General features: G+C 43.1%; 1 protein-coding gene across 2 annotated transcripts in view; it reads right to left on the reverse strand.

Annotated features, from left to right (window-relative positions):
- The window catches only part of ATF6 (activating transcription factor 6), a 212776-nt gene that overhangs the window by 119310 nt on the left and 79706 nt on the right, over positions 1–13760 (reverse strand). For both annotated transcript variants that reach the window (XM_054526488.2, XM_024251202.3), the window contains exon 10: positions 8266–8397. In XM_054526488.2, coding sequence (XP_054382463.1) covers positions 8266–8397 — 132 coding nt within the window. The remainder of the gene's footprint in view (positions 1–8265; positions 8398–13760) is intronic.

Here is a 13760-nt window from a genome sequence, read left to right on the forward strand (position 1 = left end):
ACAATGTTGCTGGTACAGAGGTAGTAACACAGTAACGGGGTAATTGAGGGGAAAATCAACTGGTATTATGTGACCAGACTAAAGTTTTGGAGTCATTCACAATTCTATGATAATAAAACTGGATAGTATCTCTAAAACAGGTAGGGGTGTGTGTGTGTGTGTGTGTGTGTGTGTGTGTGTGTGTGTTAAGGATAGGGTGAGACATAAAATGCTTGGCAGGAGAAAAGTGAGTTGAAAAGCCGAATATAAACTATGGGATCATGGAAGAATGTGAATCACTAATAAAACAACAGAGTGACTGACATTAACTAGTTACTCCATTTGCTTCAAAAATATATACTTTCCTAGCCATCACACTGATGTAGATCATGTGAATTCATACCCAAGGTGTGACGTAGGGAGCAAAACTGGAGTTGAAAGTTAGAATTTGAGATGGGGATATTACTGCTCTTTATGCTCTTCAGTCTGCAATCTTAATCTCTCCCACTAACAAAACTTGCATCTCTCCTGAATTTCTTTATACAGGATGATCTGGATTTAGAAAACTAGATATGGTAATATCTCAAAAGAAAACATGTAAACATATAAAACTGAACATAGTGAGACTCACACTTTTCATTTATTCATTCAACAAATACTTGCTGCATACCAACTGTGTGCCAGGTATTGTGCTAGGTGCTGAGAATCCAGTAGGGAATGAGAGAATCAAAGTTTCTGTCCCCAAAGACCTTAATGAGGAAGATGGACCAAATAGAAGAAAATAAATGCATAAAATAAATCCGAACGCTGGTAAGTGCTATGAAAGAAACAAACAAATGGTTGAAATGGAAAAGCAATGGTAGTATATATTTTAGATAAAATGGTGTGAGAAGGAGATGGTAGTTACATCAAGGCCTAAATGATGAGAAGACGCCGCCTCTATAGAAACTGGGGTAAGAGCATTCTAGGCATAAAAGAGGCAGGAGGGGGAAAGGTGGGCTCAAAGAACTTTAAAAAGACCACTGGCTGAAGAGTTGCAAGCAAGTGGGGAGGTAGAGAGGGAACAGGATGAGGCTGGAAAGGAATCATAATAAGGTCATAATAAGAGACCAGGTCATAATAAGGAATTACTAAATGTAATAAGAAGTCACAAAAGTGTTTCAAATAAAGAAGTGATATATTTCAATTTACATTTATACCTTGCCATGGTACCAAAAATGGACTCAATGGAGGCAAAAGGGGAAGCTGAGACACTGATTAGGAAAGAGCTATGGCAATCCTGGCAAGAACTGATGATGGCATGGACTAGGTTTGTGGCAGCAGAGATGGAGAGGAGTGGACCAATTCAAGACAATTTTGGGGAAGGGTATCAACAACACTTGTTGAAAGAGAGGAATCAGGATTTCTGGCTTAAGCAATGGAAAGGAAAAAACACAGTTGTAGAAAATTGGTTGGAAGTAAAACAGGGAGAGGAACTGAGTTCCACAGTGCACATGTTAAGTTTGAAATGTTAAAACAGAGATGTCAAAGAGAGTATAGGATATGTGACTCTGGAGACTCAGAAGAGAAGTCTGGACTGAAAACATAAATTTGAGAGTCATCAGGACATACAGATATGAACTGCGCATGAAATTATGGATGAGTCACCTAGGCAGAAAGAAAATAAAAAAAGTTCACAGTTCCAAACCTTGAGATTTGGGTAAAAAAAGAGCCCACAAAGATTACTGTGAAGCAGCAGCCAATAAAAAAAGGAAACTAAAAAACTGTAGCAACATAAAAGGAAAAAGACTTATGACCCACACAGCCAAATGCTGAGGAAAGGGCAAGTAAGATGGCAGAAAGCACTGGCCCCTTAACAGAAATAATTTTGGCAGAGGGGAAGGCTAACTTCAAGTTAAAAGTTAGAGATATCTATTTATGCCACACAAGAGAGAAAAGAAACAATAGCAGAGGATATATAGAACATTCTTCCCTGCAACTTGCACCAGGAATATTCTCAATGTCCTCTCTTGTGGCTGTAAGGGTTAAGTAGGTTTAAGTTGTTTGGAATAGAACAGACATGTTGGTGCACAGGTAATGAATGCAAACACAAAAGGATCAGCCTAAAATGGAGCATTGAGTGAGAAGGAAAAAAAATATCTGTCTTGTGTTTGATAAAACTGAATGCCTCTAAGAGGAGGCTGCTTAACACCTCTTCTTATAAATCTATGACATACACATTATTTTAAAAATCATGCCTGCATACTTAGAAAAATACAAACACTGTAGTCCATGAGAAAAGTCCAAAACTGCTTTTGAAAATATATTTCTGATCTGAACTCTAGTAATGATTTCTGCACATCTGTGCTAACTGGCTTTGTTCTATCAGCCAAAAATATTCTTTGGAGAAAAAAAAAAAAAAAAGTCTGATAGGAGAAATACCAGGACAAGGATTGGGTGGAGTTAAAGGACAGAGAAAATCAGCCAACATACAATCTGGAGACAATTAGACCAACATTAGCCCAGGAACAGTCAGAGTTCGAGTCTGCTTGCAAACATTTTATGCCAAGAGAAAAAAATTCAGCAAATAAATCATTAAAGTAAATAAAGTAAAGGACAGTGCTAGGGAGCTAGAGTTAATGAGAATTCTTGGAGTAAAGATCAGTTCTGGGTGACATCTTATATAGGGTGACCATCCTTTCCCATTTATCCAAGACAGCAGTACTGGTATTCTGATATAATTATTACTAGCACTACCTTTCCTTCTTAAGAGTGTCCCAGTTTCATAGAACATTATATGGTCATACTATTTATATGCCACACATTTCTATGACTGAAAAAATATATGCAGTTAATTACTAAATGATAGGCTAATACAATATTATAAACTATGGGATTAGAATCTACTCCTTTTTTATTTGAACCATGTCTCATAGCTCTCCTTAGAAAAAGAAACATAAAGTAAGCTGCATTAAAAAAAAATGTATAGGTATCATGGCTGAAAATAGATAAAACATCTAAAATTCAGTTCAGAACACAGAACAAAGTAATATTAGGTGCTTTCAAATGTTTCACAAACATTTTTTGGTATCTTTTATTCAGTATTTATACTGATAAAAGCAAGAACATCAAATTAATGGACAGACATTTATTTAAATCTTTCAAGTTGCTGAATAATATTTCAAAGGACTTGCATGTAATCAAGAATCCATAATCTTTCCTGGGTAGTTTCTTTGTTTTTTTTTTTTCCCCAAGACCAGTAACCCAGATTATTCACTCAATGGTGACTTTGGAGGAGGGAGAAAGAAAATAGCTTGCATCCCATGTACTACTCTGAAAGCTGATAAATTTCAGCCAGAAAGTCATTCAGACTTTTAGGTTGAACTAGTATGATCAAACTACTATGCTTTCTGGGAGCCACCATGTTATCTTATGCTAATGTGGAAGGCTTCTACTTGCTACAGTTAGTGCAGAATAAATAATATTCTCGTAAAGCTTACCTGAACTGTAATTTCAAGAATTCAATCCATAACTTGTTCTATTCTTTAGCAAGAAGCCATCTCAATTCTCGTAAATCCAAAGGCTATTAGATTTAAATTTAATTTTTTTTTTTTTTTTTTTAGTTCTGGAAAGTTGCTCTTTTGTTTTTTTTTCTTTTTTTTTGTTTATTTCTTTATTTCTTTATTTCTTTTCTTTTTTTTGTTTATTTTTTTTGAAATTTTTCTTTCTTTTTTTTTTTATTAAGTATTTATTGATCATTCTTGGGTGTTTCTCAGAGAGGGGGATATGGCAGGGTCATAGGATAATAGTGGAGAGAAAGTCAGGAGATAAACACACGAACAAAGTTCTCTGGTTTTCCTAGGCAGAGGTCCCTGCGGCCTTCTGCAGTGTTTGTGTCCCTGGGTACTTGAGATTAGGGAGTGGTGATGACTCTTAAAGAGCATGCTGCCTTCAAGCATCTGTTTAACAAAGCACATCTTGCACCGCCCTTAATCCATTTAACCCTGAGTTGACACAGCACATGTTTCAGAGAGCAGGGGGCTGGGGGAAAGGCCATAGATCAACAGCATCCCAAGGCAGAAGAATTTCTCCTAGTCAGAACAAAATGGAGTCTCCTATGCCCACCTCTTTCTACACAGACACAGCAACAATCTGATCTCTCCTTCCTTTCCCCACACTTCCCCCGCTTCTCTTCAACAAAACCGCCATCATCCTCATGGCCCGCTCCCGATGGTCGCTGTCTCTTTGGAGCTGTTGGGTACACCTCCCAGACAGGGCAGCCCGGCAGAGGCGCTCCTCACTTCCCAGACGGGGCGGCCAGGCAGAGACGCTCCTCACTTCCCAGACGGGGCGGCCGGGCAGAGGCGCTCCTCACTTCCTCCCAGACGGGGTGGCAGCCAGGCAGAGGTGCTCCTCACTTCCCAGACGGGGCGCCCGGGCAGAGGCGCTCCTCACTTCCCAGACGGGGCGGCCGGGCAGAGGCGCTCCTCACTTCCCAGACGGGGTGGCTGGGCAGAGGCGCTCCTCACTTCCTCCCAGATGGGGTGGCAGGGCAGAGGCGCTCCTCACCTCCCAGACGGGGTGGCAGCCAGGCAGAGGCGCTCCTCACCTCCCAGACGGGGCGGCCGGGCAGAGGCACTCCTCACATCCCAGACGGGGCGGCCAGGCAGAGGCGCTCCTCACTTCCCAGATGGGGCGGCCGGGCAGAGGCGCTCCTCACTTCCCAGACGGGGCGGCCGGGCAGAGGCGCTCCTCACTTCCCAGACGGGGCAGCCGGGAAGAGGCGCTCCTCACTTCCCAGACGGGGTGGCTGGGCAGAGGCGCTCCTCACTTCCTCCCAGACGGGGTGGCCGGGCAGAGGCGCTCCTCACTTCCTCTCAGACGGGGTGGCAGCCAGGCAGAGGTGCTCCTCACTTCCCAGACGGGGCGGCCGGGCAGAGGTGCTCCTCACTTCCCAGACGGGGCGGCCGGGCAGAGGCGCTCCTCACTTCCCAGACGGGGTGGCCGGGCAGAGGCGCTCCTCACTTCCTCCCAGACGGGGTGGCCGGGCAGAGGCGCTCCTCACTTCCTCTCAGACGGGGTGGCAGCCAGGCAGAGGCGCTCCTCACCTCCCAGACGGGGCGGCCGGGCAGGGCACTCCTCACTTCCCAGACGGGGCGGCCGGGCAGAGGCGCTCCTCACTTCCCAGACGGGGCGGCCGGGCAGAGGCGCTCCTCACTTCCCAGATGGGGCGGCCGGGCAGAGGCGCTCCTCACTTCCTCCCAGACGGGGTGGCAGCCAGGCAGAGGCTCTCCTCACCTCCCAGACGGGGCTGCCGGGCAGAGGCGCTCCTCATTTCCCAGACGGGGTGGCCGGGCAGAGGCGCTCCTCACTTCCCAGACGGGGCGGCTGGGCAGAGGCCCTCCTCACATCCCAGACGGGGCGGCCGGGCAGAGGTCCTCCTCACTTCCCAGACGGGGCGGCCAGGCAGAGGCGCTCCTCGCCTCCCAGATGATGGGCGGCCGGGCAGAGGCACTACCCGATGCTCCTCACCTCCCAGACGGGGTGGCCAGGCAGAGGCGCTCCTCACTTCCTCCCAGACGGGGTGGCAGCCAGGCAGAGGCGCTCCTCACCTCCCAGACGGGGCAGCCGGGCAGAGGCGCTCCTCACTTCCCAGACGGGGCGGCCGGGCAGAGGCACTCCTCACTTCCCAGACGGGGCGGCCGGGCAGAGACGCTCCTCACCTCCCAGACGGGGCGGCCGGGCAGAGGCGCTCCTCACCTCCCAGACGGGGCGGCCGGGCAGAGGCGCTCCTCACCTCCCAGACGGGGCGGCCGGGCAGAGGCGCTCCTCACCTCCCAGACGGGGCGGCCGGGCAGAGGCGCTCCTCACCTCCCAGACGGGGCGGCCGGGCAGAGCAGCTCCTCACATCCCAGATGATGGGCAGCTGGGCAGAGACGCTCCTCACTTCCTATACGGGATGGTGGCCGGGCAGAGGCGCTCCTCACCTCCCAGATGGGGCTGCCGGGCAGAGGCACTCCTCACTTCCTCCCAGACGGGGTGGAGGCCTGGCAGAAGCGCTCCTCACCTCCCAGACGGGGCGGCCGGGCAGAGGCGCTCCTCACTTCCTCCCAGACAAGGTGGTGGCCAGGCAGAGGCGCTCCTCACCTCCCAGACGGGGCGGCCGGAAGGAGGCGCTCCTCACTTCCCAGACATTGGGCGGCGAGGCAGAGGCGCTCCTCTTCTCCCCGACGGGGTGGCCGGGCAGAGGTGCTCCTCACTTCCCAGACGGGGCAGCCGGGCAGAAGCGCTCCTCACTTTCCAGACGAGGCGGCCAGGTAGAGGCGCTCCTCACTTCCCAGATGGGGCGGCCGGGCAGAGGTGCTCCTCACTTCCTCCCAGATAGGGTGGCGGCCGGGCAGAGGCGCTCCTCACCTCCCAGATGGGGCAGCCAGGCAGAGGGGCTCCTCACATCCCAGATGATGGGCAGCCGGGCAGAGACGCTCCTCACTTCCAATACGGGATGGCGGCCGGGCAGAGGCGCTCCTCACTTCCCAGACGGGGTGGCCAGGCAGAGGGGCTCCTCACATCCCAGACGATGGGCAGCCAGGCAGAGACACTCCTCACTTCCTAGACTGGGTGGTGGCAGGGCAGAGGCTGTAATCTTAGCACTTTAGGAGGCCAAGGCAGGCGGCTGGGAGGTGGAGGTTGTAGCGAGCCGAGATCACGCCACTGCACTCCAGCCTGAGCAACATTGAGCATTGAGTGAGCGAGACTCCGTCTGCAATCCCAGCACCTCGGGAGGCCGAGGTGGGCAGATCACTCCAGGCCAGGAGCTGGAGACCAGCCAGGTCAACACGGCGAAACCCCGTCTCCACCAAAAACACAAAAACCAGTCAGGCGTGGAGGCGCACGCCTGCAATCCCAGGCACTGGGCAGGCCGAGGCAGGAGAATCACAGGAGCCCAAGTCAGGGAGGTTGCAGTGAGCTGAGATCACGGCAGTACAGTCAAGCTTCGGCAACAGAGGGAGACCAAAAAAAGAAGTAGAGGGAGACCGAAGGAGGGGGAGGGGGAGGGGGAGGGGGAGGGGGAAAGGGGAGGGGGAGGGGGAGGGGGAAAGGGGAGGGGGAGGGGGAAAGGGGAGGGCTAAATTTAATTTTTGATGGATCTTATGTGGACACTAACAGAATTCAAAATTATAGAACACGTAGGGCAAACCTGGACAAATTACTTAGTAAAATTAAGATACTATTAAACTCTACCAATATTCAGGGGCACTGTTAAGAGATCCTCAAGGTGAATATTTAAGAAGTATGATGAATTTTGGCATGTAAAAAAGCAGGAAATGCTGTTTTCCAACATTATGACATCTATCACTGCTATGTTGCATTGCAGCTACTGCCATAAGATCCTTTGGGTCCTCCACTGACTTGGCATACTGTATTCCACAAAAATAACATTTTTTTCAGGAAGGCTAAGTGGAGACAAGCCTGCAGGATTGTGGTGATCATCTTTCAACAGTATGGATGTAACACAGTAAAAATCAGGAAGAATGACTGCCCTCAACCTACAAATCCTTAAAGAGATAAAAATAAACAAATCTGTAATCATTTTCAAGCATTATACTGTGCAATGGTTACCATACTGTGACCTCCCTTTGCCTTGTTAGTCAAGGACCTGGCTCCATTTGGCTCTAATACAAATTCTAAATAACACAGGGAAATGTTTATCAAAAAGTATACAGCTATAAAAATGTCCACTATACCTTCTTCTAGTTAACATAATATAGAAATTGCATTTTTATACAATTAAAGCCTTTTGCTATTGACAAGCAATATGGAAATTTATCAAGTCATTATTAAATTGCAACAAGGGAGGGATTCAACAAAGATCACAATAAATGAGTATAAATGATTTTACCTAATGACTGCAAATAGGTTCAATCATATTATTCCACCATATCATATCCATCCACAGGTGAGACAGTAACAAATATTAGATGTATTATATGTATAAACACATGATAGATGAAATAATTATTGAAGACATTATATATAATATGTATATATTTCAATATGTATATTAATGCACACAAACTGAGATTTTAAGATTACATCTCTATAGGAATTTTAAAACTACAAAAGGTTTCAAAGTCAATTTAATTTTAGAATATTAAAAGTAAAATTTATTAATGGTTTCAGTAATTTATGTGTTCTACTACTCAAAGTGATACATGAACAATTTAGATGCAATGTTATACTACAGATAATTCTCGTTTCAGCTTCATTAAATCACTTAGACCAAAAGATAGATGCATGCCATCTCACCTGTAGCTGTTTTTCTGGATGATACCATCTGATGTGTCCTGTGCCTCTTTAGCAGAAAATCCTAGAAGGTGCCTCCTTTGATTTGCAGGGCTCACACTAGGGTTCATTCTCCTAGAATCCTGTTCCAACATGCTGAAAATAAAAAACAGGAAATAATAGCTGAAATAAAAATATGTCACACATATGCCTGCTACATGCAGCTCTGAAACAAACCACAATTCCTTTGTAGATCCATGCATGTAACAAAAATGCTAGGCATAGAAGCAAGTACAAGTAGGGTACTGAAGGTGTTCAAATCCTTAGCACGGTAACCTGCACATATTAAAAACAATTTTTATAAGTGTAAAAGTACCTTATTTATAAACTGTTTAAACAATAGTAGTGTTCTCCGCATATTCTCACTCATAGGTGGGAATTGAACAATGAGAACACATGGACACAGGAAGGGGAACATCACACTCTGGGGACTGTTGTGGGGTGGGGGGAGGGGGGAGGGATGGCTTTGGGAGATATACCTAATGCTAAATGACGAGTTAATGGGTGCAGCGCACCAGCATGGCACATGTATACATATGTAACTAGCCTGCACATTGTGCACATGTACCCTAAAACTTAAAGTACAATAATAATAAAATTAAATTAAAAAACAAAACAAAACAAAAAAAAACCTCCCATACTGTGCCCAGCAGAGCCATCCTTCAAACACGAAGAAGAGATATAGACTTTCCCAGACAGAAGCTGAGGGAATTCATCAACAGAAGATTTGTCTTACATGAACTGCTAAAGCCAGTTGTTCAATCTTAAAAGAGCCCTAATATGTATCAAGAAAACATCTGAAGTTATAAAATAAACTGTTAAATGTATATAGACAAATTCAGAATAAACTATGCAGACAAATAAAAGAAACCAAAAAAACAATAGTGTTCTATATGCTTTAAAAACTCGATAATTACATGTATATATGAAGTAGAAATAAATACGACACACCTAAAAACAAATTTTAAACTCCAATAATAACTGAAATAAGAAGGCCTCCTGGATGGTGCAAACTGGTGTTTTCAATGAGAGAATACTTCAAATGAAGTAGGAATTATTCTCTTTCTCAACAGTCAAATTCATTGTTAGCCTTTCACAATTCCAGAAGGCAGGCTATCAGATAAAGCTAAGAAAAAAATAGTTTAAAAATACTTCTATTTGTATTTATATGTAAAAACTTCTATTCTTTCTCCCTACCCTCCCTAATATCTTCATTCATCAATGTATATCCTCTTCAGAGGCATAAGCATTTGGAGAAAACAATAAAATATATACATATAAGCAAATACTGCCTACTTACTTAACACTTTTTTTTTTTTTTTTTTTTTTTTTTTGAGACAGGGTCTCACTCTGTCACCCGGGCTGGAGTGCAGTGGCGCAATCACAGCTCACTGAAGCATTGACCTCCTGGACTCAAGTAATCCTCCCACCTCAGCCCCTCTGAGTAGCTGAGACTATAGGCATGTGCCACCACACCTGGCTGATTTTTTTTTTTTTTTTAATTTTAGTAGAAATGAGGTCTCACTATGTTGCCCAGGCTAGTCTCAAACTCCTGAGCTAAAGCTATCCTCCCGCCTTGGCCTCCCAAAGTGCTGGGATTACAGACGTAAGCCACTGCGCCCAGCCTTAATTAACACTTTTAACTCATTAATAGTGCTTAGGAACCTGGCTCATCAATAAGACTTTGTGTGTGTGTTCGCACTTTGTTTTATGATGCAACCCACACAATTTACACTACCCATAAAATTCAACACAAAGGGAATCTCCCTAGAGAAGCACAAAAGATTCTATTTGGAGGGATAAAATGCAAGAGGAAAGTAAGGCTAATGAAAAAGGATAGTTAAGGAGCCTGTGGTTCTAAAGGAAAAGCAATTCTTTGAGATAATAGTAGTTTGCCTCCAAATTTGGGGAAATCAGTGTTGGGGGAAAACAGGGAGCAGACACATCTCTCTAGAATATTTTTCTGATCCCTTAATATATTTTCCATTCTCCTCAATTCTTCACCCCCAGAAATCGTTGCTACCCAGTGATTCTCATATGGTATGCTGTAGCACTTGGGCATACTGCAAACTCTTCAAAGGTGTACCACCACTTAAAGCCATTGTGTAACATTTAATTTTGCTACAACTGAGGCTATATTTTGTCACAGTTGTATCTTTCAGACTAAATGTTTACCTGAGCAGTCACACATCAATATAAACCTTGCCACAAATGAGGTAAGAGACCTAGTGGAATGTCTGTCTAAACTTAAGAAAAGTCACCCTGATGAGTATTTAAGAAAACATGAGAGAAGCAGAAAACAATAGCAATTTGGGAGGGAAGTCAAATGAAGAGTATGATGATAACTAAGAAATTTTATTTCTTCTTTTGGAAAGTAACTTTAAAAAAAAAGTGTTTACTTTTTCTTTCAAGCATGGTGCCAAAAATTCTACTTATGAAAGCTATGAATAAAATCAAAGTTAAGAACTTTCCCCTAAGTTTAGAGAATCTCAATTAATTCAACCCCTACTGACCCCTCTATTGTTATTAGTGAAATATCCATATACTAATGTTCCTGTTTGGTGGAAGTACTCACTCCCTGTTCCCTCCAGTATCTCTACCACCCTAATTATTAAGAGTTTCCCCTTGTTTTAACTAGAAATGTGCTTCCTTTTTAAAAAACAAAAAACAAAAAAACTTCCACCTTTTGATACTAGCTCTGGATTCTGTGGCTATCCAGAACAAGTCTAAGTAAGCCTTCTTCTAATGTCCAAAGACATCTAACATCCCTCTTACCCCAGGCTTTCTTTTTCAAGATTATAGTTTCTTGATTCTTTTACATGCTCCTCTTTACAGCATAGTCTGAAGTTCCTTTAGCATATTTGGTCACTCTCCTATCAATATGCTTCTCAGAGGTAATGTCCAGAATTGGCCACAGTACTTCTTAGGTAGTATGACCACTACAGAATGGAAAAGGATAATTCCTCCATTTGTTCTAGACACTGTTGTTCTACTGATGCAGTCTAATATCGCATAGGCTTTCCTGGCAGTTATATTACACTCTATATATATTGAACCCAGTGTAATTAAAACCCTAAGTCCTTTCAAACAAACCGATTTTGAACCATTACTTTTGCTTCTTTTCCTATCCCACCTCAACTCTGAATTTATGTAACTGAGTTCTAGGATCCAGCTGAATAATTTATATCAATTCCTTTAAAAATACTTGCCTACTGATGTGCCTGCTTCCCCTTCACCTTCTGCCATGATTGTAAGTTTCCTGAGGCCTCCTCAGCCATTCTTCCTGTACAATCTGCATAACTGTGAGCCAATTAAACTTCTTTTCTTTATTAAAAAAAAAAAATACTTGCATACTAATCAATCAAGAACTTTTAGGCTCCTCATTAGCAAAAGAAATTCTTCCAAGAAAGTATCAGCATGCCATCAATATCCTGTACTGAGTTGTTATTAAAATAAAAAGCTCCTTCTAAATCTGTAAAAATGTAGGTTTATCTACTTATGAATTAACTGAAATACCACCTAGATCAAAATTTCCCATCTTGACCATAAAGATATCACAAGAATGTTAAATGCTCTTCTGTGATGCAAATACAGTATACTTTAACAGTAGCTACCATTTTTGAGTACCTACTATGTACTAAGGAATGAAGGCTCAAAGGAAGTTGAGGCTCAAAGAGTTTAAACAGTTTGCCCAAGTTTATGCTCTAAATAACTAAGAAAGTCAGGATTTGGATTCAGGATTGGAATTCCATCACTGCACTATGTTGACCACATTTCCCAGAATGAATGATTCATCCATTAATTTATTCATGTAGTAAATACCTACTATGTTCCAAGAACTATATTTGGTGCTAATGACTCAAAGATGAAAGATAAAAAAAATCAGATTACAGCAAGTCTTCAAATAATGCTGGTTCATGCAATGTCATTTTGTGATAACACTGATGACAAAAAAAAGTCAATTCCCAGCCAAGGTCACTGTCTGTGTGGAGTTTCCATACTCTCCCCAAGTCTGCATGAGTTTCCTGTGGGTACTCCAGTTTCCTCCCACATCTCAAAGATGTGCATGTTAAGTTAACTGGCACGTCTTAATGGCCCCAGTCTGAATGAGTGTGGGGAACATGTGTGAGTCCACCTTTCAAAGAGATGGCACCTTGTCCAGGGTTAATTCTTGACTTGTGTGGCAAGCTACCAGGAGAGGCTCCAGCCATCTACCACCCTGAACTGCAATAAACGCATTGGAAAATACAAATCATTGTAAAATAAAAATGTGTACAGTATACAATAATCATACAAATGCATGACAATAAATGATGTATGAAAGCTCTCAGCAAGCCTGCCATATTTGTGATTGTTTTTGAACTGTGTGGTAGGATGTGCTCCTTTCACTTTGCAAACATTTATTCCTTGATTTAAACCACCACTACTATAACCACTGTCACTCACTGATTCACCAAAAACTAGATTAATAATTATCTTTTTTTTAAATTTTTTATTTCCATAGGTTTTTGGGGAACAGGTGGCATTTGTTTAGATGAGTAAGTTGTTTAGTGGTGATCTGTGAGATTTTGGTGCACCTATATCCCAAGCTTAGCTCCCACTTATGAGTGAGAATGTAACGCTGTTTGGTTTTGCATTCCTGAGTTACTTCACTTAGAATAGTCTCCAATCCCATCCAGGTTGCTGCGAATGCTATTAATTCATTCTTTTTTATGACTGAGTAGTATTCCATCATATATATATACCACAGTTCCTTTATCCACTTGTTGATTGATGGGCATTTGGGTTGCTTCCACATTTTTGCAATTGCAAATTTTGCTGCTATAAATATGCATGAGCAAATATCTTTTTTGTTTAATGACCTCTTTTCCTCTGGGTAGAAACCCAGTAGTGGAATTGCTGGATCAAATGGTAGGTCTACTTTTAGTTCTTTAAGGAATTTCCACACTGTTTTCCACAGTGGTTGTACTAGTCTAGGTGACTTTACCAATGTTTGAGAATCATTATTCTAAACTAACCTTGTTTTTCACATCTTTCCTATCTCAGTTCCCTAAAAAGTACACATTTTTACAATAGATTCAACAGAAGTGGATAGTTTGGAAATAGGGACTGGGGGAGTTTGGAGGGACATGAAAGGGTACGAAGTGGCTATTTGTATGACTTACGGATAATTTATAAATTGAATTAATTCAGAACTATTGATACTTTAAAGTTTGTAAAGAACCTTCTACTAATCACTGTTCTTTTAATGATTTTACTAACACTATGAAAACTGGCATTTCAACTCACAATTCATGGCTGTTAACAGACAAATGCTTTGAGCTTAACTATCCGTGTAGTCTATCCCATCTGTATCCAGGCTGCTCTATAATCACTTAGCAGCTGTACTTACTGGAAATCAGTTTTAATGTTGATTTGTTTGGCTCATAAGTGGTCACTATTTTTCCCAGTGCCCACTT

Source organism: Pongo abelii, chromosome 1, assembly GCF_028885655.2.
Source record: "Pongo abelii isolate AG06213 chromosome 1, NHGRI_mPonAbe1-v2.0_pri, whole genome shotgun sequence".
NCBI classification, from domain to species: domain Eukaryota; kingdom Metazoa; phylum Chordata; class Mammalia; order Primates; family Hominidae; genus Pongo; species Pongo abelii.